Here is a 27,200-nt window from a genome sequence, read left to right as displayed (position 1 = left end):
CTAATATATATATATATATATATATATATATATATATATATATATATATATATATATATATATATATATATATATATATATATATATATATATATATATATATATATATATAATGTCGTGCCGAATAGGCAGAACTTGCGATCTTGGCTTAAATAGCAACGCTCATCTTGCCATATAAGACAAGTGAAAATTTGTGTATGCAATAATTTCACCAAAATCATTCTGAACCTAACGAAAAAAATATATTTCACTGTGTTTAGTATTAAATTACTGTAAACAAATCTAAAATATATTTAGTTGGCTTAGGCTAAAATAAATTGCTCTTGTTATAATAAGGTTAAGTAAGTTTTCTAAGATTCTATTGGTGCAAAATTAAAAATTTTTACATTAACATTAATGAAAAAAATATATCTTTAAATGTATAAGAGAAAATTTCTGAAAGGACTTAATTTTAAATGAGTTCTTGCTAATTGACCAGTTTTACATACATATATATATATATATATATATATATATATATATATATATATATATATATATATATATATATATATATATATATATATATATATATATATATGTATGTATATATATATATATATATATATATATACATATATACATATATATATCTGCAATAAGATCACACTAAACAGGTGATTTCAGAATATGCAAAACAACCACTGTGAAAGAATAGAGAAATTCCAAGTGCTTTCGTGACTACTCACATTATCATACATATATTGTTTTATATATTCTGCCATGCATTTCTTAGTAATTTATTCTGAAACCAGCCAGACATAAATGCATGTATAACACTGTAATGGTGTCAGTTGTTATATTATCCCAACCCACACAAAACTTGACTAATTATTCCTGTTACAAGTACTTAATATCTTGCCTTTCTACCGATCAGATCTCATTGCCTCTTGTTCCCTAGGCGCTGCGTTACCTTTACGGGTTTAGCACATGTCAATACATTATTAATTTATTAATAAAATACACATGTTTATTTAAAATAATTATGTTAATGTGTTTTCGGGTCGGAGTTGAATTTGCCTGTGAGTTCTCCTTACCAGCTTTCTTTAAAACAAAATTGTATATATTAACAGTGTGCTGCTACCCTTTTCTGTATGACAGTTACACGGGAACAATAGCTCGCCGTGTTTCCCTGTCATAGTCCATCACTCAGGATGATGGAACAATAGCTTTCTGTGTTTCCCTGTCATAGTCCATCACTCGGGATGATGGAACAATAGCTCATTGTGTTTCTCTGTCCTAGTCCATCACTCAGGATGATTGGACAATAGCTCATTGTGTTTTTCTGTCATAGTCCATCACTCAGGATGATGGAACAATAGCTCGTTGTGTTTCTCTTTCATAGTCCATCACTCAGGATGATGGAATAATAGCTCATTGTGTTTCTCTGTCATAGTCCATCACTCAGGATGATGGAACAATAGCTCATTGTGTTTCTCTGTCATAGTCCATCACTCAGGATGATGGAACAATAGCTCATTGTGTTTCTCTGTCATAGTCCATCACTCAGGATGATGGAACAATAGCTCGTTGTGTTTCTCTGTCATAGCCCATCACTCAGGATGATGGAACAATAGCTCATTGTGTTTCTCTGTCCTAGTCATCACTCAGGATGATGGGACAATAGCTCATTGTGTTTCTCTGTCATAGTCCATCACTCAGGATGATGGAACAATAGCTCGTTGTGTTTCTCTTTCATAGTCCATCACTCAGGATGATGGAATAATAGCTCATTGTGTTTCTCTGTCATAGTCCATCACTCAGGATGATGGAACAATAGCTCGTTGGGTTTCTCTGTCATAGTTCATCACTCAGGATGATGGAACAATAGCTCGTTGTGTTTCTCTGTCATAGTCCATCACTAAGGATGATGGAACAATAGCTCGTTGTGTTTCTCTGTCATAGTCCATCACTCAGGATGATGGAACAATAGCTCATTGTGTTTCTCTGTCATAGTCCATCACTCAGGATGATGGAACAATAGCTCGTTGTGTTTCTCTGTCATAGTCCATCACTCAGGATGATGGAACAATAGCTCGTTGTGTTTCTCTGTCATAGTCCATCACTCAGGATGATGGAACAAAAGCTCGTTGTGTTTCTCTGTCATTGTGTTTCTTGTGTTTCTGTCATAGTCCATCACTCAGGATGATGGAACAAAAGCTCGTTGTGTTTCTCTGTCATAGTCCATCACTCAGGATGATGGAACAATAGCTCGTTGTGTTTCTCTGTCATAGTCCATCACTCAGGATGATGGAACAATAGCTCGTTGTGTTTCTCTGTCATAGTCCATCACTCAGGATGATGGAACAATAGCTCGTTGTGTTTCTCTCTCATAGTCCATCACTCAGGATGATGGAACAATAGCTCGTTGTGTTTCTCTGTCATAGTCCATCACTCAGGATGATGGAACAATAGCTCGTTGTGTTTCTCTGTCATAGTCCATCACTCAGGATGATGGAACAATAGCTCGTTGTGTTTCTCTGTCATAGTCCATCACTCAGGATGATGGAACAATAGCTCGTTGTGTTTCTCTCTCATAGTCCATCACTCAGGATGATGGAACAATAGCTCGTTGTGTTTCTCTGTCATAGTCCATCACTCAGGTTGATGGAACAATAGCTCTTTGTGTTTCCCTGTCATAGTTCATCACGCAGGATGATGCTCCTACGATGAGTCAAAATCCGTCAACCTGAGGTGGGAGACTTGAGTAGCATCAGCCTCAGATGGAAGACTTCAGGAGGACAATGAGGACATAATGACGTATTACAGTAAGGGTTCATCAGCTACGGAAGCTTCAAAGTTTTCCATCCAGCAGAGCTGGAATTACTATCACACTGGACTTGCCAACTCTCTCACTGAGGCAAGCATTTTTTTTTTCAATCAACTGCTAATTTTTACCGAGTTAAACTGACCATTGACCAGGAAAGCACGATGGTTTAAGAAAATCATATGTTTTTTCTAGACTATTATTTTTTTTTAATTTTTCCAGCATCTTATCATTTGTAACTCCCTAGAATGAAATCCTGGCAGCCCTATTGCTCTTGCCACTCTTCAGAAGAGGGATGAGGAGACAAGGCGTTCCTGGTTAGTTGGTTAATGGGGTTTAAAGCCTATCGACTACACGAGTGGCCTTTAGGTTGCACGAGAACGTTTTCACCACTAGGCAAAAGTACTTCAATCCCTAAAATAAGGATTAAAGAAAACTCTCAGCGTATATACGTTGAGGCCTGGTCATGGATCGGGCAGCGGGGGCGTTGACCCCCGAAACATCTTCCAGGCATACTCTAGGTAAACATTCTGCGTCTCCCTGAAGGATGATGATTGACTTCATCTTCGGCAAACAACAGCGTCGAACCAACTGAAAAGAACGGGAAAAGACGAGGAAAATGCTCCCGAATGACTCCCTAAACCTGCCTTTCCTATAATACTGGACTGAACGCATTTTTTGAAGTAGTGTTTTACTATGTTTTTTCTTCGAGCAAGTCCCTGATGTGATCAGCCCTTGTTGTTACGTGAGCCGCTGCTTCACCGACTCGAGAAATCCTTCAGCCAAATTAGGTTTCTCGAAGCAACCCGACAGTCTGTTAGGTAAAAGAACACAGGTTCAACTAATGAGACATTTTATTGTGGCAACGTTTCGCTCTTCAGGAGCTTCGTCAAGCAGCTAATGACTTGGCACAATGAAACGTCACATTACTTATGTCAGTAATTCTGCCGACATTATTATTACCAGACAGCTTGTGTGTGGCTGTTTCTGACAGCAGTTTTAGTAACGAGATGACGGATGAGATGACGATATAGTCTGGGACTGCGTCATCCAGGGGTTATGTTGTTGGTGTCACTGACCGCTCTGGGTGGGAAGTGTCATAGTGTGTGGCTCGTGGTGGCTCCTGTGTGAACGATTTTTGTCTTCACTGGTAAATTATCGTGATCGACCCAGCAGTGTTGCTGGCATATTCACAAACATCTCGCTCTCAGTGTTATTTTTATTTGGCTTGCCTTAGTGTATTTTATTTTAACGTTGATGGAGGTTGTTCACTCTCGAGAAATTGCTACTCTAATATATATGAGGAGATTACCCAGTTGTTCCCTCTTATAGGCACTGCTGAACGTAAACCTTCGATTTACTGGATTATGTGGACTCAAAAAAAGAAAAATAACGTGAATAAAAAGAATTTAGGCAACTGAAAATACCTGATCTTTTCTAGGATCAAAGATAGTTAAATATCATTTTGTTAGGGCTCACATAATTTATAATAATATTAATAATAATAATAATAATAATAATAATAATAATAATAATAATAATACGAAATTTTGCTAACACTTTACAAAGAAAATTACTATACATATTTGCAAATATGCACATATATGCATACGTACTATAGTACATAAAAAGATAAGGGAAGTGACCAACTCGGAATTACTAGATCTCCGTAATGTGTTTGTAGTTACTGGTTGTCAAAGGCACTTGTCGATAATCACTTGGCCTGTTTTGTGTGTGTGGTGTGGGTGTAATTACTAGTTGTCAAAAGCACTTTTTAATAGACACTTGGCCTCTGTGTGTATTCACCTAGTTGTGGTTGCAGGGGTCGAGTCATATCTCCTGGCCCCACCTCTTCACTGGTCGTTACTAGGTCTTCTCTCTCTCTGCTTTATAATCTTTATCATACCTCTTCTTAAAGCTAAGTATGGATCCTGCCACCACTACATCACTTTCCAGACTACTTCACTATCGCCCCGTCATTCGCAGCAACACCACCCCTAGGAGAAGGCAGAGAGGGAGTACCAAACAATACCAACACTTAGAGAAATCTCTCATAACAAACCCACCAGCAAATGGCTAAGAATTTCGTCATTAGAGATAAGATATCTGACATCTTGAGCTTGTGATTACGCTTATCATGGACTGGAGTTTACCTGGAGAGAGTTGCGGGGGTCAACACTCCCGCGGCCCGGTCTGTGACCAGGCCTCCTGGTGGATCAGAGCCTGATCAACCAGGCTGTTACTGCTGGCTGCACGCAAACCAACGTACGAGCCACAGCCCGGCTGATCAGGTACCGACTTTAGGTGCTTGTCCAGTGCCAGCTTGAAGACTGCCAGGGGTCTGTTGGTAATCCCACTTATGTATGCTGGGAGGCAGTTGAACAGTCTCGGGCCCCTGACACTTATTGTATGGTCTCTTAACGTGCTAGTGACACCCCTGCTTTTCATTGGGGGGATGTTGCATCGTCTGCCAAGTCTTTTGCTTTCGTAGTGAGTGATTTTCGTGTGCAAGTTCGGTACTAGTCCCTCTAGGATTTTCCAGGTGTATATAATCATGTATCTCTCCCGCCTGCGTTCCAGGGAATACAGGTTCAGGAACCTCAAGCGCTCCCAGTAATTGAGGTGTTTTATCTCCGTTATGCGCGCCGTGAAGGTTCTCTGTACATTTTCTAGGTCAGCAATTTCACCTGCCTTGAAAGGTGCTGTTAGTGTACAGCAATATTCCAGCCTAGATAGAACAAGTGACCTGAAGAGTGTCATCATGGGCTTGGCATCCCTCGTTTTGAAGGTTCTCATTATCCATCCTGTCATTTTTCTAGCAGATGCGATCGATACAATGTTATGGTCCTTGAAGGTGAGATCCTCCGACATGATCACTCCCAGGTCTTTGACGTTGGTGTTTCGCTCTATTTTGTGAGACTATGATCTAGATTATTAATGTTTGAAGGTCTAATGAAAATATATTTAATTTTGTTTAAGACTGAACTAACTGTTGCTATGTAATGTGCAATATGAGTTGCAGCAATTGTTGCAACACCAGCAGTAGGAACTTTATATATATATATTTTTATTATTATTAACACACTGGCCGATTCCCACCAAGGCAGGGTGGCCCGAAAAAGAAAAACTTTCACCATCATTCACTCCATCACTGTCTTGCCAGAAGGGTGCTTTACACTACAGTTTTTAAACTGCAACATTAACACCCCTCCTTCAGAGTGCAGGCACTGTACTTCCCATCTCCAGGACTCAAGTCCGGCCTGCCGGTTTCCCTGAACCCCTTCATAAATGTTACTTTGCTCACACTCCAACAGCACGTCAAGTATTAAAAACCATTTGTCTCCATTCACTCCTATCAAACACGCTCTCGCATGCCTGCTGGAAGTCCAAGCCCCTCGCACACAAAACCTCCTTTACCCCCTCCCTCCAACCTTTCCTAGGCCGACCCCTACCCCGCCTTCCTTCCACTACAGACTGATATACTCTTGAAGTCATTCTGTTTCGTTCCATTCTCTCTACATGTCCGAACCACCTCAACAACCCTTCCTCAGCCCTCTGGACAACAGTTTTGGTAATCCCGCACCTCATATATATATATATATATATATATATATATATATATATATATATATATAGATATATATATATATATATATATATATATATTTATATATATATACATATATATATATATATATATATATATATATATATATATATTTATATTTATATATATATATATATATATATATATATATATATATATTTATATATATATATATATATATATTTATATATATATATATATTTATATATATATATATATATATATATATGTATATATATATATATGTATATGTATATATATATATGTATATATATTTATATATATATGTATATATATATATACATATATATATATATATATATATATATATATATATATATATATATATATATATATATATATATATATATATATATATATATATATATATATATTTTATATATATTGTATATATAATATATATAATATATATATATATACATATATATATACATATATATAAACATATATAATATATATATATATATATATATATATATATATATATATACATCTAATATATATATATATATATATAAATATATATATATATATATATATATATATATATATATATATATATATATTTATATACATATATATATATATACATATATATATATATATATATATATATATATATATATATATATATATATATATATATATATATATATATATATATATATATATATATATATATATGCACGTTTCTCAGGTGTATAAATTCTAAAGACAGCATAATGCAATTCACATCAGAACAAAAGGCGGATAATAAATAATCTTATTTTAAATTTATTTATTGAAAACAATGGCGGTGCACTTAGCGCATCCGCATATATAAAAAGCAACTTTCACAGGCTTAACTACTAAATTTTCTTCTTTAATGCCTTTAAAATATAGCAAGAATTTGGTGTGGGTTCCCTGCGTGGGTGTGGGTTCCCTGCGGGAGTGTGGGGTTCCCTGCTTGGGTGTTGGTTCCCTGCGTGGGTGTGGGTTCCCTGCTCGGGTGTGGGTTCCCTGCGTGGGTGTGGGTTCTCCAGCAGGGATCTCAGATGATACCCGTGAAGGAGCTGTGAGTACACACAACTCTGGCGGCTTCCAGGAACTGCTGGTGGGTGTAGCCGTGCTCACACAAGTTGACGATGATCTTCAGGACTCTCAGAGCGTACGTGTTCTGTATGACAAAAAATGTATATTTAAGTATGTATGTATATTTTATTTTATTATCACACTGGCCGATTCCCACCAAGGCAGGGTGGCCCGAAAAAGAAAAACTTTCACCATCATTCACTCCATCACTGTCTTGCCAGAAGGGTGCTTTACACTACAGTTTTTAAACTGCAACATTAACACCCCTCCTTCAGAGTGCAGGCACTGTACTTCCCATCTCCAGGACTCAAGTCCGGCCTGCCGGTTTCCCTGAACCCCTTCATAAATGTTACTTTGCTCACACTCCAACAGCACGTCAAGTATTAAAAACCATTTGTCTCCATTCACTCCTATCAAACACGCTCATGCATGCCTGCTGGAAGTCCAAGCCCCTCACACACAAAACCTCCTTTACCCCCTCCCTCCAACCTTTCCTAGGCCGACCCCTACCCCGCCTTCCTTCCACTACAGACTGATACACTCTTGAAGTCATTCTGTTTCGCTCCATTCTCTCTACATGTCCGAACCATCTCAACAACCCTTCCTCAGCCCTCTGGACAACAGTTTTGGTAATCCCGCACCTCCTCCTGACTTCCAAACTACGAATTCTCTGCATTATATTCACACCACACATTGCCCTCAGACATGACATCTCCACTGCCTTCAGCCTTCTCCTCGCTGCAACATTCATCACCCATGCTTCACACCCATATAAGAGTGTTGGTAAAACTATACTCTCATACATTCCCCTCTTTGCCTCCAAGGACAAAGTTCTTTGTCTCCATAGACTCCTAAGTGCACCACTCACCCTTTTCCCCTCATCAATTCTATGATTCACCTCATCCTTCATAGACCCATCCGCTGACACGTCCACTCCCAAATATCTGAATACATTCACCTCCTCCATACTCTCTCCCTCCAATCTGATATCCAATCTTTCATCACCTAATATTTTTGTTATCCTCATAACCTTACTCTTTCCTGTATTCACTTTTAATTTTCTTCTTTTGCACACCCTACCAAATTCATCCACCAATCTCTGCAACTTCTCTTCAGAATCTCCCAAGAGCACAGTGTCATTAGCAAAGAGCAACTGTGACAACTCCCACTTTATGTGTGATTCCTTATCTTTTAACTCCACGCCTCTTGTCAAGACCCTCGCATTTACTTCTCTTACAACCCCATCTATAAATATATTAAAGAACCACGGTGACATCACACATCCCTGTCTAAGGCCTACTTTTACTGGGAAATAATTTCCCTCTTTCCTATGTACTCTAACTTGAGCCTCACTATCCTCGTAAAAACTCTTCACTGCTTTCAGTAACCTACCTCCTACACCATACACCTGCAACATCTGCCACATTGCCCCCCTCTCCACCCTGTCATACGCCTTTTCCAAATCCATAAATGCCACAAAGACCTCTTTAGCCTTATCTAAATACTGTTCACTTATATGTTTCACTGTAAACACCTGGTCCACACACCCCCTACCTTTCCTAAAGCCTCCTTGTTCATCTGCTATCCTATTCTCCGTCTTACTCTTAATTCTTTCAATAATAACTCTACCATACACTTTACCAGGTATACTCAGCAGACTTATCCCCCTATAATTTTTGCACTCTCTTTTGTCCCCTTTGTCTTTATACAAAGGAACTATGCATGCTCTTTGTCAATCCCTATTGTGTGTGTGTGTGTGTGTGTGTGTGTGTGTGTGTGTGTGTGTGTGTGTGTGTGTGTGTGTGTGTGTGTGTGTGTGTGTGTGTGTGTGTGTGTGTAAAAAAGCTGACAAAGTAAGTGAAATAAAAACACATAACAATATTAACCAAAGAATTACAAAAAATTTAGTACAAATTATCAGGAGGATATTTATTTTAAAACGCAGCTGAGGAGAGAGAGTTACGTTATAAGATGGTGAATAATTCAACCATTAACAGTTTGACACACTAGATAAAACATACTAAGAAAAGTGAAAATAAGGGAGAGTAAAAGGGTTTAGTTAGGATTTATTTAGGCTATTTTTATTTATTTTGGGTCGGCGCAGCGACTTAATAAGAAGAAATGAGCAGTGTAGCAGCGCGTCAAGAAGTGGATACGTCAGCTTTCCATCAATACGTCTTGCAACGTAACACAACAGGGCTTTAGAATTTAATATTAAACGCTGATGAATATTCTATGCCCCCCCCCCCCGCCCCCTACAAAAAAATACGTGACTATAGTTCGTAGCCTTCGGCAAAAATTTGCAGCATTTTGACAATTAGAGATAATAATAAATGCTTATTACAGTAATTTATTGATTTATTGCATATGAAGCGCTAAACCCGTGCGGCACATTCAGTGTAAGGGCTGGGGGGCGCACGAGCCTCATCACTGAAAATGTAAATATCAATCGGGGTGCTTCTTGCTCGTTCCTGAAGCCTTTTACTGTCATCGAACATTTAACTATTTACAACAACGTATTTTTGTTCTGCTTTTATTGACACTATGTTCTTAAAATAAGTTAATTCACGGGTACAACAGAAGATAATAACTTCAATACCACAGGGATGACAGAATCATTAGTCTATCTGCGTGTAGAGACATAAATGCCTACCTAAATGGATTACTAAGTCTATTAATTTCGTGTATGTGGTGGAAGAATATAGAACTGGCGATAGTGAAGGGGCGGGTGTAAGGGGCGGGTGTAGGGGATGACTGACCTGGGACAGATCAAAGCAGTGTGTATGGAAGGTCCTGACGGAGTCTTGGTAGCAATCCCAGCGGGAGATGTCGTGGCTGTGATCCTTAGCTGTGATCATCGTTGTCACCACCTGATTTCCAGTCATCTCCGACACCAGGCTCTGCATCACGGACCTTACGTGAACCCGGTTCTGAAGAAACGAAGAGATGGTGAATCAGTAATTCTCTCTGTCTGTCTGTCTGTCTGTCTGTCTGTCTCTCTCTCTCTCTCTCTCTCTCTCTCTCTCTCTCTCTCTCTCTCTCTCAGTCTCTCACTCTCAAAGCTACCCACAAATGCATATCTACAAATGTTCAGGAAAACTAAAGTTCACTTCCCGATGACTCTACAACTAATTTCCTCAATGGAAGTTCATTTGCTCTCCTTAGAGCTCTTACCAGCAGTAGGGATTTGAGAGCTTCCTTCCAGTGTTGCTTTTCAAGAGCGCTGGCAGCTGAGCGCACGCGAGACTTGAGGATGGCCACGGGAACGTCGTCACTAGCGACGGAGGTATTCTGGCAATGAGGGCAAGAGAAGAAAACAATAGTATATATGTGGCTGTGAACTTTGCAGATACTGGAATATCAGTTCAGTGAAAGGCATATTTTAAGTTTTAAAGGTATGATTAAATGCTCACTTGCCTTCCCATCAATTTAGTTATTCCAGACAATTTACTTATTAGAACTTCAAACTTGACTTATAGGTCACTCATAACTTGTATATATCTCGAGAGAAATAATATACCGTCGTATATAACTTGATCACTGGGTAAACTCTCATATCTGAGAGCATTTGTATTTTCATTATAAAAGTCATATGTTCATAAGTGCAGCTGAAGGATTTGTAATGAACTCAAAGTCACCTCTGAGAACGAAAAGACAATGGGTCACTGAGATAGAGAGACACGGTCATCAAGATTATATTGACGCGACGGGCTGGAGTTTTGAGACTCTATGACCGCGGGTTCAATCCCGGCCGGGGGTATGATTATATTGACGTATTACCATGAATCTAATACTCACACAGGAGACTTAACTTCAAATTAAACTCCTTCTTTCTACTATTCCTCCTGTTTAGTCTTCGATTATCCGAGTAACTTACCAAACAAGGATCGTTCCATTTCGATATTGTTGGGTAGTTTACGAGATTTTCGATGTCGGTAGCGACACTGAGTTGGCTGGTGTTGGGATGGGAGTCCTTATTACCGAGGAACCTGGAGAGTTTCTGGGATGCCAGTCGTAGTTCTCCCCAGTGCATGACGGTAGAAGTCACCACCTCGTGGCGCACAAGTTTGTACTGCTGTTTCAAAGTCTCCTTTTTGAGGTTCTCCTGAAATTGAAGGTCCGTGTTAGTAAAGACGATAATTAAATTATTTTATCTTAACTATGCAAGACAAGCCACGGGGAGGGGGGGGGGAAATCTTTAGCCCAAGTATTTTCACACTTCTCAGTGCGTCATTAGGAGCTATGTAATGTTGCAAGGTAGCAGCTGAAGCAGAAGTTTTCTCAGAGTAGCGCAGTGCGGGTCTGTCACCGGCCGCAGGCTCTCTCATTCTGAAAACATTTTAATTTTAAGCTCTTTTTCTAGTGGTATTTAAGCTTCTGTTGCAATCACTTCCCACCTCACTCTCACATCATCGACCCAAAAGGTTAAGTATAATGGAGGGACTTTCGGGGGTCAATTGTTTATCAACAAAATTAGTATCTCATTAGATACCAATAAGCAGTAGATAGTGCTCTGCTAAACATGGCAAGGTGAGCGAAAATCACACATGACGCTCTAACCCACGGTACCATGCAATCCTACAAGAATCAAGCACCCAGCAGAGCTAGGTGTTTTACCTTGATCTGAGAACATACGGTGGTGTGGGTGCTTCTGAGTTATTTTCATTCTACTCCCCGTTTGGTGCACTAGCCTCACGAGCAGTATATATATATATATATATATATATATATATATATATATATATATATATATATATATATATATATATATATATATATATATATATATATATATATATATATATATACATATATATATATACATATATATATATATATATATATATATATATATATATATATATATATATATATATATATATATATATATATATATATATATATATATATATATATATATATATATATATATATATGCAATAAGATCACAGTAAACAGGTGATTTCAGAATATGCAAAACAACCACTCTGAAAGAATAGAGAAATTCCAAGTGCTTTCGTAACTACTCACATTATCAAGATAGTTCCTTGATAATGTGAGTAGTCACGAAAGCACTTGGAATTTCTCTATTCTTTCAGAGTGGTTGTTTTGCATATATACATTTATATATATTTTCAACAAGTCGGCCGTCTCCCACCGAGGCAGGGTGACCCAAAAAAGAAAGAAAATCCCCGAAAAGAAAATACTTTCATCATTCAACACTTGCACCTCACTCACACATAATCACTGTTTTTGCAGAGGTGCTCAGAACACAACAGTTTAGAAGCATATACGTATAAAGATACACAACATATCCCTCCAAACTGCTAATATCTTGCTAATATATTGCCATTTTTAGCAAGGCACTAACTACAATTTACTAGTATCAGCAGAGAGCTGTACCACCTAATTTTGTTAATAATAAACAATTGACCCCCGAAACTCCCTCCACATTTCTTAACCTTGTGGGTCAATGATGTGAGAGTGAGGTGGGAAGTGACCGTAAACAGATGCGTAAGTATCACTAGAAAACGAGCTTAAAATTAAAATATTTTCAAAATAGAGGTAAATATTTATTATAATACTCCAAACACATGTTGAACCACTGTATATTTATTTCAACAAACAATTCACACGAAATCGTAATGACACGATTGCAAACAAACCATACCACGGGCGGGGATAGAACCCGTGGGTTCTATCCCCGCCCGTGGTATGGTTTGCATCATGATGCTTCGCCACCCTTCATGGAACGTCTTCTCCCCTGACCTAGGCTTGATAGGCAGCGTCTCAGAGAACTCACTAGCAGGTAAGAAAATGCATTTCTTACCACGTCGGTATCCTCCATCCACTTGACGCTGAAGACGTCGCCCAGGAAGGTATGAAGAGTGTCGTCCTCATAGCAGGCGTATGAGTGTTGGTCAGGGGCAGACGCACTCAGCGCGTACACTGTTAGTAAGCCACAGGATGCAGGTCAGAATTTAGAGAGAGAAAAAACTGCAGGATGTCCGAAATGTCGTCTAAAGTTTTATCTCCAAAGTATAGATTATCATAGGTGGCAAAGCAATGCGGAATGATATTCATTCCTCAGCTGACTCAATTTCAAAACGTGTTCTTGCTACGGTCTGTTGGCAACAGCTTCACCTTGGCATTTAATGAAAAATTCATACTTTCAGGCCTGTTGATTAAGTCTGTAATAAAGTTTAATAGATCTAGGTTTTGAACTGAGCTGAGACAGGATAGCAGCTCTTAAGTATTGACACTTTAGTTCCTAGGTGAGAGAGAGAGAGAGAGAGCAGAACTCACCTTTTATATCATCAGGAAGGAGACTCTTGAAGAGGGAGCCAGACTCACACGACTCCACATACATCACCATCTGTGGACGTAAACAACCAAAATATCAAGGCTCAACAGAACTTTTACACCATCGTGAATACAATATCTTATATAAATAAGGTCTCATGTGGCTTGTGCCAGCGCCCGCCTGTTGGCAACCTAACGCCTCAACATCTACTCTACTGTATCAAGTAACCAATGAAAGAACGACATTTGTTCACGCTGCACTTGCTCGGAGAGGTGGATAGCAGACTTACCTGGCTGTATCTGCTGGCTCGATGCATAGCCAGAATAGCGTCAACGAGATCGGTGGCGTTGAGGTAGTCGTTAGGAAAGGCGAAGATGCCAGGGGCACCGTGGTCCACCATGTTGATGAAGACACGATCGTTGGGACCACTCTTCAGCACCTTGCCAGAGCCCACACCCCTCAGGCTCTCAGCGTCGCCGCTAAGTACCTTCAGGAAGTTCTCTGGAGTGACGTCCCTGCCAGTGTAGTCCTTGAGAACGCCCTCGTAGACGTTAGGTCCTCCTGGACGGTTGATGATCACACCAGGGGTCGGGTTCCTGAACATCAAGAAAGCTTAACAGCTTCGACAGTTTGTTTTAAGTAGATTATACAAGCAAATTTATTTTTCCTTTCACTAGCTGACATCTGTTTGCTTGATTGCGCTTCGAAGTCCTTTAAAAAATAAGAAAACCCACATCTTTGTTATGGTACGAGTATCTAAAATTTGGTTAGTAATAAAGTTTCCAATCTATTTGGAAAAATAAATCGTCTTCGAGTAGCTTAGAAAAACTTCGTCAACGGTGAAAAAAATTATATTTTTAAGTAATCTTTGATAAAACTACCACAAATGGTCTCAGATTATCTGGTCACTGACCTGGCACTAATAGTTCAACACCTGGTAGTAATAAGTACTGATACTAACACGATAAATGATGACTCTAGGATGAATAAGCTGGTACAATACACAAATATGTTGGGTAAAGTGAGACAAGTGCAACTAATGTGATATTTTATTGACAAAGTTCCTGGAGAGCGAAACGTTGCCACAATAAAATGTCACATTAGATGCACTTGTGTCCTTTCACCTAACGTATTGCCGGTAATTCTACGAACATTATTACCATATACGAATAATGCACAGAGAGAGAGAGACCTTAAGACGAGGTACAGGTGCGTCCTCAGCTATTTTCTTGTCGCAAATGAGAGAGGAAGAACAGAGATAACCGGAAAGAAGGCTGACAATAACACTCTAATTACTGATGCTAATAAAGCAACTACTGGCACTCATGCCCTATTGAATGGCACTCACTGAACGTCCTGGGCGATGTCGTCATACATCATAACGATGATATGGTCGTCAGGAACACCGTGCTGGTGCAGGATCTGGTAGGCATGACACACATCCGCCTGCAGTGGAAGACTTGGTCTTAGTGTTTACATACACACAAAGACGGAGGATCGAGCCTCCTCCAGTCCTTGCGCTGAATGATCCTTACGGGTTTTACGCTTCTGTGAAATACAGCTTCCCCCAACGAGCCACACAGGTGGCATAAGAAAATCAGTGGAAGGGCAGTAGGAAGACGGGAAGGAAGGGACGGGAGGGAGGGGACGTGAGAGAAGGAACTGGAGGTGAGGGACGGGAAGGGAGGGTGAGAAGATGAGGGAGGGCAGGGGAGAGATAGGAGGGAAGAGACAGGGGTGTAGCAGAGAGCCTGGGAGTGAGTAACCTCAGAACTGTTTCAATATATATAGTCTGGTTATAGTTATATAGTCTGGTGTGGACCCAGGTATACTTAGCCTTTTTCGGAATAAAAACAAGACTTGAAGAACTAATATGAAATTTCCCTACAGTTTAATAATAATAATAATAATAATAATAATAATAATAATAATAATAATAATAATAATAATAATAATAATAATAATAATAATAATAGAGTGATACAGACCTGGTGACGGTAGTTAAACCAGCCGCTAGAGCCAGCCAATAATACTGCCCAGATATCTCCTTGATTGTCGTCCTGCTGCTGTTGTTGCTGCTGCTGCAGCAATAATCTCTGAAAATCTACGTTGTCACTGAAGGCCGCCGTTACGACTGCTTCCAGCAGAGCCACTATCACCAGCAGGTACTTCATGGCCCCTCCTGACGAGGTGTTCGTGTGAAAGAGGATTCAAGGTCGATTCTGGACAAACTGTCATCATAGAGATTGAAACTCCAGCTATGACCAATTTTTTTTTTTTAATTATTTTTAGTGGTAACAAGATTTATATTTTTGAGATTCTGTTCCTTACTGCACTATGTACAACAACTATATAAAGGAACTGTAAAACAAAAAATGATTAATATTCCTTTCTAGTGATTTTACAATGTTCAGTGGTGTCTGATGACCGCTGTAATCCTGTTTTCTTGAGTTACCGCTCACAGGATGAGTTGCAGGTGCACAGTAAACTAGCAGCTCAGGCGGTATAACTAAACCAAAAGTCGGTTCTGAGAGATGTGGAAGAGAGGAGTCAAGGTCGGTGCTGAGACGATGTGGAAGAGAGGGAAGAAGGTCACTTCTGCGAAGTGTGGAAGATGGGGAACAAGGTCATTTCTAAGAAATGGGGAAAAGAGGAAGAAACTATTGCAATGATTAAAGTTCTCGCAAATTGTGGAATACTTTGTACATTCTGCACACACATAAAGCTCGGGGAAAAAAGACCGTGTTTAATTTATGGATATTAGTAATGCAGAGTAAACATAGGACACAGTAACTCTCCACCCCAAGGGTCGTTACTCTCAGTCCTGTAGTAGTAGTAGTAGTAGTAGTAGTAGTAGTAGTAGTAGTAGTAGTAGTAGTAGCAGTAGTAGTAGAAGTAGTAGTAGTCGTAGTAGTAGTAGTAGTAGTAACAGTAGTAGTCGTAGTAGTAGTAGTAGTAGTAGTAGTAGTAGTAGTAGTAGCAGTAGTAGTAGAAGTAGTAGTAGTCGTAATAGTAGTAGTAGTAGTAACAGTAGTAGTCGTAGTAGTAGTAGTAGTAGTAGTAGCAGTAGTAATCGTAGTAGTCGTAGTAGTAGTAGTAGTAGTAGTAGCAGTAGTAGTCGTAGTAGTAGTAGTAGTAGTAGCAGTAGTAGTCGTAGTAGTAGTAGTAGTAGTAGTAGTAGTAGTAGTAGTTACTAGTTGTGGAAAATTGCATTTATCTGAATGTATCATTATATACATAACAGTAAATGAACATTGATAATTATTATTTATCAGTTAGACAAGTAGGAATTTGGGACATTTAGGTCGCAAAAAATGTCCCCCTTCGATACCTACCACTGTCATATCCACAAGTTGCTCTGGACCTATTACTTACAAATAAAAAATACATCACCAGGAATGCTGGTAAATATATAAATTTGTGGACTGTATATTAAAAATAATAAATGATTATATATATACATATACATAACAGAAAGAGAATATCTTAATCTTAACACTCACCAATTTGACTGGAGATTAATGTGTCATGTACAGGGCCCCCCCTTTTGCCTACATTTATGAAAATTTTACTGGCCAGAAATTAAACATAAATTAGACAGCTTATCTGAGGTTCCTGGAGTTGTCCTGTCCTGTCGCCTGATATCTCAAGTTATGTAGGAATGCACATCCAACAATTTCGCCTCCTATTTGAGAGGTGTCAGCCCAATTTTAACCTCTAGAGCACGAAAATTCCTTCCTATTACACTAACGTTGTATCCAATTCAAAAACCAAAATGGCGACTGTCCATCTTTTAAAAATACACTTTTATTAAATACAATATAGGGCATCTATTTACCTATAAATTACCCTATTTCCGGAAAATATATACAGTATTTTCCACACTGCGGCCGGCCGGAGTTCGTTGCTAAATGACTCAAATTACTCCTTCCTTTATGAGACGATTCCAGCCAGTTCTGGCTTGAGTGGCTGTTCTCCTAGTAAGTCTTACTGCGATTTCATCTTCCGGCATCATTTGGTCAGCGTTATCTTCCATATCACTCGTGTCACTTTCCCTCAGATTTTCATTTACGTTTGATTGAACGCCATTTAATTCCAAGGGAATCAATTTATTAATTATGCATAAACTTTCCTGGCCATGACACAACACTTCGACATTCCTGACAACACCTTGTACATCTGGGTTCAATGTCAATACTTTGCCCAGAGGCCACAATGTTCGATGTTGTTCAGTGTCAATTAACACAATGTCACCTGGTTGAATGGTCTGTCGATTTACTGCCTCGGTCGCACCATAAAAGTGTTCACGTAGTGTAAGAAGATATTCCTTATGCCACACATTAGACCAATGATCAATTACTTTATTTAACATTTTAAATTTATTGCACAACACTGCCGCATCATTATAATCTTCATCACTTTCTTCCAGATTATCTCTATAGACAGGGGCAGCTTCCAATTTCCTTCCACATATTAGGTGAGAAGGTGTTAATACATCTGCATCAGGTGTATCACTCATGTACGACAGAGGCCTATTATTTATACGATTTTCCGCCTCCACTAACACTGCATGGAATTCTTCCAAATTAATTCTCTTCCGGTGTAGTACTTTATGGAGACACCTCTTCACTGTGCCTATCAGTCTTTCATACAGCCTACCCTGCCAAGGGGCTCTAGGAGTAATAAATTTCCGGGGACACCCTTGCTGGGTTAACAGAGATTGAACATCGTTACTATTATTTAATTCTATCAAGTATTGAGCACCTGCAACAAAATTTGTGGCATTATCCGAAATTATCAACCTCGGACAGGATCTCCTAGCTGCAAATTTTCGAAACAGCTGTACAAACTGTTCTGCAGACAAGTCCTGTGCCACTTCTAAATGAACTGCCCTAGTTGCAGTACAGGTGAACAAACATACGCTTTCAGTGGAACACCATTTGACGTACCTGTTAAAATTATTGGACCACTATAGTCTACACCTGTTACATCAAATGGTTTCACTAATTGTGCATGCTCCTTTGGCATTGGTGGAGGACCTGGGTACATATAGGATCTGGCATCCACACGGCGACATATTACACAAGATTTAATCACCCTTTTTACACTTTGCCATCCTTGTGGAATCCAGAAAGTTTCCCTAATACAATTTAAGGTATCTTATACCCCACCATGCATTACATTTTTATGGGCATTTAGCACAACTAAATTTGTTAGATGATGAGTTTTGGGCAGTAAGATAGGGTGTTTAGCATAATCACCCAATTCAGCATTTTGTAACCTACCTCTGCACCTAATTACATTGTTCTCTAAATGCAGCCCCAATTTCTCTATTATGGAACCTTTCACAATTTTTCTTTCCATCATCAGTTTAATCTCATTTCCATAGATTTCCTCCTGTACCCTCTTTATCCAATATTCAAGAGGATGTGAAAACTTAAATGAAATATTCATCTTGTTTAGAAATTTAAACACCAACTTAGTTACATTGAATAGTTTGGGTAAAGAAGAATACCTATTTATATCAATGGCTAAGGGAGGACAAACTATTGGAGCGATGGTCACAGTAATTTCAACAGAAGCAATATACGCCTTTTGTACAGGCCAATTAGCTTTATTTACCAACCAACTCGGTCCTTTAAACCATGACACAGCATTTACAAATTTAGCATAAGGTAAACCTCGAGACAACAAATCAGCTGGATTCTCCTCACCAGGTATATGATTAAATGTTAACATATGCTGACCCAAACTATTATACTTCTCTTGCATCTGATTAATTTCAGCGACTCTGTTTTGTACGTACACAATTTTACTGTTTCCATTACGAATCCATTGTAAGGATACCTCATTATCAGACCAAATTACAGTGTCGCTAATATTTATCTCCTGCAACTTATTTCTTATATAATTAGCTAATTTGACACCTACATAAATGGCTGTTAATTCCAACTGAGGTAAGGTACATGATTTAATTGGAGATACTTTAGCCTTAGACATAACAAGAGAAATAACACTATTACATTGAAGATAAGCAACTGCTCCATATGCCAATTTTGAAGCATCACAAAAAATGTGGAGTACATTTTTTCCATTTGGATTGGCCACCTGGCGTGGGAACTCCAACATTGGAATTTTCTCATAATCACCAATTAATTCATCCCACCTGTTAATGAATTCCTCAGGTACAATTTCATCCCAAGCACATTTAAGTTTCCATGCTTCCTGAATTAATAATTTCCCTCTTATAGTAAGGGGTGACACTAAACCTAGTGGATCAAAACATTTGGAAACTTCAGCAAGCAAAACTATCTCAGTTAATTTATTGGGCATACTCTAATTATTAGGTTTTAACATTAACAAATCTCTCTCAGTATCCCAAGTTAAACCCAATACATTACTACATTTTGGCACTTCATCTCCAGGGAAATCTTTACTTATTTTGTCCTTTAATTTGGACGAATTACTATTCCATTCCCTCAGAGGCATATTTGCACTTTGCATTATTTTATTAGCCTCTCCATAAGTCATTAACAATTCATCTTCAGTTGACGTCACACCCAGGAAATTGTCCACATAAAATTACTTTCTCATTACTTTACTCAATGGACTTCCCTTACGTTTAAGGTGTGCATTTATCGTCGCTTGAAGTACGAACGGACTGGATGTAGCACCAAATAATACGCTCCTAAAGCGAAAGGTTTTCAGAGGGCTAAGTGGGTCAATAGGATTCTCAGGCCATAAGAAGCGGGTACCATCCCGGTCAGCCTTTTGTAAACCCACTCTTAGAAAAGCTTTACTTATGTCAGCCATAAAGGCATAATGCTTCACTCTGAAATTTAATAAGATATCTCCTAATTTTTCCGTCAACGACGGACCTGTCATCAAACAGTCATTTAAACTAGGTACATTTTTGTTACTCCTGGCACTACAATTAAACACAATTCTCAGAGGAGTGGTCTTAGAATCCTTCTTCACTCCGTGATGTGGCAAATAGTGACCATAAATTTTGGCTTGCTCAGGAGGCACCTCTTCTATAAATTTATTAATTAACTGCTCAGCAATTATATCATTATAGGCAGTTAACAATTCTGGTGTCTTACTCAGTTCGCGGAGCTGAGCCTTTAATTGTCCATATCCCATTCTGTAATTAGTGGGCAATTCTGGATGGTTCAGTCTCCTCGGAAGTCGCACCCAGTATTGTCCAGATTCAAATTTTACGTCTTTCAGGTACTGCTCCTGTGTAAAAGAATCGTCTGGACTTTCTTCATTTACATTTATTCCAATGCTGTCTAATTCCCACAATTTATGCACTGGCTCAACACCATCCTCTATGGAAGAACTATACTGGGGTACAACTTCATGAGTAAGACACACAGTTATGGTATTTGTAGTTTCCTCTAGTCATGAATTATTATTACGAGGAATCCTACCATACATTACATGGCCTCCTGCAGTCTTCAAAAGGGTGACACCACATTTCTTTACCATACCCTTTATAAAGGAGGCATAATAGTCACTACCTATCAAAATATTTATTGGGCCTACAGAATCATCACTTACACCAGAAGGTGCTAAATTTACATTATGTGAAAGTCTTTATGTAGCTTTACTAAGCCCTACTGTAGATATTTTCTCTGGAAGTCTATCTACAATTACTGCATTAACACGTTTTTTCTCATTGCCCAACCTGACAGTTACATAAACAGTGTCATACAATTGAGCTCTTTTATCTGAGAGAAAACCAGATGATTTTAAAGTTGTGGGATCTCCCATCTGTACTTTCATACCATCAAGACATTTACGTTTTATAAAAGTACGCTGGGATCCCTGGTCTAATAATGCAGTTACATTTTTTTGATTTATGCCTTTTATCATCAATTTTTACCTGTAACACAGGTAAGGCTACTTCAGCAAAACCATCATTATTAACATTAGCAGCAATTTTTACATTAGTCACTGTTGTGCCAGGATTGTCAACATTATCATTATTATCAACATTATCATATAGACCCTTACACATGACTATATGGTGTCTTCCTTTGTGACATTGATAACAGAAGTTTAATTTGGCATAACAATCCTTTACATTGTGATTACCTAAACACCTGATACATCTGTCAAGTTCCTCCAATCTTTCAACTTTATCATTCCATGAATTGTATGCATTGCAATTCTTAGAAAAATGAGTACCCTTGCAGAAGAGACAATCTCTCTTTTCTCTGACTGGTTTCTTATTAACTGGGCTACTCTTAGGAGGGTACTTATTCTTCTTACCTTGTGGAGAATCATTATTTCTGATTCCTGCTACTTGATATGCACCTATGCAACTATTTTTAGGAAATGAATTTTGATTATTACCATTGGGATATTTTTTTCCCTTTGTGAAACTTGACAGATACCTCAGAGTTATTATGTGTTGCATCTTTAAAATAAGTTAGTTGGCTGGTCTGCAACTGAACAATTAATTCTTGTAGACCTAGTCTTATTTCCTCCAGACCAAAATAACCCTTGTGATATTTATTCGAGAGTCATTCAAGTGTTTTACAGCTTAATTTATTCTGTACCATGGCACTCAATAACCAGTCTGATTCCTTCAGAATATATTTATTACTTAAAGTTTTGAGAGTGCTCTCAAGTTTAACTCTAAACTGTTGTAAATCTTTGTAAGTGTGATCTGGAGATTTTAAATTAACAATGATATTCACTAGATCCAACCTACTTTGTTTTATATTACCATAAGTGACTTTCAACAAGTCAACTGCTTACTTGTAAGAGTCATTTACATTGGGAAAGGCTTGTATGAGTATGTGAGCATCTCCTCTTACCTGTCCTTTGAGGTAATATAATTTAGTTACACAGGCTAGGTCACTCCTATCATGCACAGCTGCTTTAAAAATTGACCAAAATTCCTCCCAATTTTCTCCAGGATTAAACACAGGCAAACACAATTCTGGGAGTTTTGGCAAAGACATATTATTTGTTGGAGCAGACTGACCAACTGCCTGGTTTACACATTTTAATTTATTCAAGGCCTGACTTTTACAAGAAAGAATCTTTTCCTCTAATTCATAATACTGATTAATCATGAGATCTATTTCAGTCTCATCTACACAGTTTACTAATAAATCTCCTTCATATTTGTTGTAATATAATTTGTATGAATCATATCTATTCCCTAAAGCATCTAAATACAATTTTAGAACATCAGTATTCACAGTTTCTTGATTCATTAATTCCAAACATTTATTATATGCCTTTGTTACATGACCCTTTCTAGCTTGCAATGACGCTTTCTTTGCTCTATATTCCATATGTTTGTCTTCTACATTAATTTCCTCATTTTCAGCCATGATGCAATGTATTAAATTCAAATTAACACTGATTACAACTTACAACACTGATACAACTTACCTCTGAAAAACTCCTAGCTACTTGAGCTTAGCAATTACATATAAAAAATTATAATATAATTTTAAATGTGCATTAATACAAACCTTTAGGCAAACTTGGCTTATCAAAATTAATATTATACAAATTAATAAATCCTTGCCAGAATTTGGCATAGCAAAATTAATATTATATACATTAACACTCTTTAGCCACACTTTTCTCATCAATTACACATACACTGATATAAATCTTGGCCAGAATTGTCTTATCAAATTAATATTATAGAAATACATTAATATAAACTTAGCCAGACTTGACTTATCCAAATTAATATTGTAATAATTATAATCCACTACACATTAAGTAAATTTGTGAACTTAACATCCACCTCCTTCTGTCATTTCACATATAATTATTAAGTAATTAACTAATTAATGACTTCACTAATTACCTCCGGTTCAAGAAGGACCAACGGGCAAATTAAATATGGAAAATTGCATTTATCTGAATATATCATTATATACATAACAGTATGTGAACATTGATAATTATTATTTATCAGTTAGACAAGTAGGAATTTGGGACACTTAGGTCGCAAAAAATGTCCCCCTTCGATACCTACCACTGTCATGTCCACAAGTTGCTCTGGACCTATTACGTACAAATGAAAAATACATCACCAGGAATGCTGGTAAATATATAAATTTGTGGACTGTATATTAAAAATAATAAATGATTATATATATACATATACATAACAGAAAGAGAATATCTTAATCTTAACACTCACCAATTTGACTGGAGATTAATGTGTCATGTACAGGACCCCCCCTTTTGCCTACATTTATGAAAATTTTACTGGCCAGAAATTGAACATAAATTAGACAGCTTATCTGAGGTTCCTGGAGTTGTCCTGTCCTGTCGCCTGATATCTCAAGTTATGCAGGAATGCACATCCAACAATTTCGCCTCCTATTTAAGAGGTGTCAGCCCAATTTTAACCTCTGGAGCATGAAAATTCCTTCCCATTACACTAACATTGTATCCAATTCAAAAACCAAAATGGCGACTGTCCATCTTTTAAAAATACACTTTTATTAAATACAACATAGGGCATCTATTTACCTATAAATTACCGTATTTCCGGAAAATATATACAGTATTTTCCACACTAGTTGCCAAAGGCACTTGTTGATAGACACTTGGCCTGTTGTGTGGTGTTTGTGTGTGAATGTGTGTGTGTGTGTGTGTGTGTGTGTGTGTGTGTGTAGTCACCTAGTTGTACTCACCTAGTTGAGGTTGCAGGGGTCGAGTCCGAGCTCCTGGCCCCACCTCTTCACTGATCGCTACTAGGTCACTCTCCCTGAACCGTGAGCTTTATCATGCCTCTGCTTAAAGTTATGTATGGATCCTGCCTCCACTACATTGCTTCCCAAACTATTCCACTTACTAACTACTCTGTGGCTGAAGAAATACTTCCTAACATCCCTGTGATTCATCTGTGTCTTCAACTTCCAACTGTGTCCCCTTGTTACTGTGTCCAATCTCTGGAACATCCTGTCTTTGTCCACCTTGTCAATTCCTCTCAGTATTTTGTATGTCGTTATCATGTCCCCCTATCTCTCCTGTCCTCCAGTGTCGTCAGGTTGATTTCCCTTAACCTCTCCTCGTAGGACATACCTCTTAGCTCTGGGACTAGTCTTGTTGCAAACCTTTGCACTTTCTCTAGTTTCTTTACGTGCTTGGCTAGGTGTGGGTTCCAAACTGGTGCCGCATACTCCAATATGGGCCTAACGTACACGGTGTACAGGGTCCTGAACGATTCCTTATTAAGATGTCGGAATGCTGTTCTGAGGTTTGCTAGGCGCCCATATGCTGCAGCAGTTATTTGATTGATGTGCGCTTCAGGAGATGTGCCTGGTGTTATACTCGCCCCAAGATCTTTTTCCTTGAGTGAGGTTTGTAGTCTCTGGCCCCCTAGACTGTACTCCGTCTGCAGTCTTCATTGCCCTTCCCCAATCTTCATGACTTTGCACTTGGTGGGATTGAACTCCAGGAGCCAATTGCTGGACCAGGTCTGCAGCCTGTCCAGATCCCTTTGTAGTTCTGCCTGGTACACAAATAACCCGCACATAAAAGACAGAAGCTTACGACGACGTTTCGGTCCGACTTGGACCATTGACAAAGTCACAGTGTGACTTTGTCAATGGTCCAAGTCGGACCGAAACGTCGTCGTAAGCTTCTGTCTTTTATGTGCGGGTTATTTGTGTATCGTTCCAGTCACGGTATTGTGCCTTTTTGTTATTTAGTTCTGCCTGGTCTTCGATCGAGTGAATTCTTATCATCAACTTCACGTCATCTGCAAACAGGGACACCTCAGAGTCTATTCCTTTCGTCATGTCGTTCACAAATACCAGAAACAGCACTGGTCCTAGGACTGACCCCTGTGGGACCCCGCTGGTCACAGGTGCCCACTCTGACACCTCGCCACGTACCATGACTCGCTGCTGTCTTCCCGACAAGTATTCCCTGATCCATTGTAGTGCCTTCCCTGTTATCCCTGCTTGGTCCTCCAGGTTTGCACCAATCTCTTGTGTGGAACTGTGTCAAACGCCTTCTTGCAGTCCAAGAATATGCAATCCACCCACCCCTCTCTCTCTTGTCTTACTGCTGTCACCATGTCAGCAGTAAGGTTTGTGACACAGGATTTCCCGTCCCTGAAACCATGTTGGCTGCTGTTGATGAGATCATTCCTTTCTAGGTGTTCCACCACTCTTCTCCTGATAATCTTCTCCATGATTTTGCATACTATACATGTCAGTGACACTGGTCTGTAGTTTAATGCTTCATGTCTGTCTCCTTTTTTAAAGATTGGGACTACATTTGCTGTCTTCCATGCCTCAGGCAATCTCCCTGTTTCGATAGATGTATTGAATATTGTTGTTAGGGGTACACATAGCGCCTCTGCTCCCTCCCTCAATACCCATGGGGAGATGTTATCTGGCCCCATTGCCTTTGAGGTATCTAGCTCACTCAGAAGCCTCTTCACTTCTTCCTCGGTTGTGTGCACTGTGTCCAGCACATGGTGGTGTGCCCCACCTCTCCGTCTTTCTGGAGCCCCTTCTGTGTGTGTGTGTGTGTGTGTGTGTGTGTGTGTGTGTGTGTGTGTGTGTGTGTGTGTGTGTGTGTGTGTGTGTGTGTGTGTGTGTGTGTGTGTGTGTATGTGTGTGTGTGCAAGCTCTCTGCTATGCTGATGATACCTGTGTAGTTAAACGCCTGCACTGCTGCCTTTCATCCTGCTTTTTTTACACTCCAGTGATCCAGTGAAAAGTAAACGTACATATGCAACACTTATAACAGTTTCACTGAAGAAAGTTTTTGCTCACAAAGGTTTTGTCAAAGCCCCTAATAGGCAAAACCTCTCTTCAATAGAGCTGTTGTATTATACATGGTGTTTATTACGCAGTCTGTTGGCACTGACATTCCTCGTACACATGCTAAGGAAAGGTTGCTGAATCAGTAAATATTTATTTATATATCAGCTTAACTATTTATTTAATAAATAATTTTCATTGTTGCATCTTGCATCTAATCAGCATTTTAACTCGTGCCACCAACAGCAAAATTAGAAATAAAGTTACGCGGACAAATCACTAATAACTATCGTAAATTCATCCGTCATCATATTGCAGTAACTTGGCAAATTCAAAGCACTTGGGAAACCAGCAATAAATCAGGATCCAGAGAGTTTATATCTTGCAAAAAAAGGATACACGGTCTATAACTGCACCTCTGACAGGTTGAGATCAGCCAGTAAACACCACCAGGAAAGTTAAGAGCACTGAGCGAGGGACCAGCGAGTCCACCTAGTAGGGACACGCCGGCAAAGATGTACTCACCACTTTGCGCTTATAAACACTAACGTGAGTTGGTTGGCTGGCCTTGCACCATCCTACCAGGCTGCCTGCCACCCGCGCTCAGTTGCTGTTCTTCGCCCG

At 38.8% G+C, this 27,200-nt stretch overlaps 1 protein-coding gene across 4 annotated transcripts; it reads right to left on the bottom strand.

Moving 5' to 3' along the window:
• Window positions 1-7,197: 7,197 nt before the first annotated feature.
• LOC128706393 (legumain) lies at window positions 7,198-27,200 on the bottom strand. Of its 4 annotated transcripts, none has more exons than XM_053801335.2 (10): window positions 27,102-27,200; window positions 15,798-15,991; window positions 15,158-15,255; window positions 14,099-14,405; window positions 13,812-13,881; window positions 13,336-13,454; window positions 11,383-11,610; window positions 10,680-10,796; window positions 10,265-10,435; window positions 7,198-7,590 (listed from the first exon to the last, which is right to left on the bottom strand). In XM_053801335.2, exons 2-10 carry the CDS (start codon window positions 15,981-15,983, stop codon window positions 7,465-7,467), a joined length of 1,422 nt encoding a protein of 473 aa, XP_053657310.2. In that variant the 5' UTR covers window positions 15,984-15,991; window positions 27,102-27,200; the 3' UTR covers window positions 7,198-7,464. The 4 variants fall into 4 exon arrangements, with proteins under 4 accessions (XP_053657310.2, XP_053657297.2, XP_053657303.2 ...); XM_053801322.2 differs by having other exon boundaries at window positions 26,993-27,122; XM_053801328.2 differs by lacking the exon at window positions 27,102-27,200 and adding an exon at window positions 26,993-27,008 and having other exon boundaries at window positions 15,798-16,040.

The sequence above is a fragment of the Cherax quadricarinatus genome, chromosome 3 (assembly GCF_038502225.1).
Source record: "Cherax quadricarinatus isolate ZL_2023a chromosome 3, ASM3850222v1, whole genome shotgun sequence".
Classification (NCBI taxonomy): domain Eukaryota; kingdom Metazoa; phylum Arthropoda; class Malacostraca; order Decapoda; family Parastacidae; genus Cherax; species Cherax quadricarinatus.
The sequence above is the reverse complement of the archived record's forward strand: the minus strand, read 5'-3'. Positions and strand labels throughout refer to the sequence as shown.

Coding starts and splice junctions, on each gene's coding strand:
- LOC128706393 (XM_053801335.2), bottom strand. CDS start 15,983: ATGAAGTACCTGCTGGTGATAGTGGCTCTGCTGGAAGCAGTCGTAACG. Junction 15,256..15,797: donor GGTTTAACTACCGTCACCAG/GTCTGTATCACT, acceptor CTTCCACTGCAG/GCGGATGTGTGTCATGCCTA. Junction 10,436..10,679: donor CTCTCAAATCCCTACTGCTG/GTAAGAGCTCTA, acceptor TCGTTTCTTCAG/AACCGGGTTCACGTAAGGTC.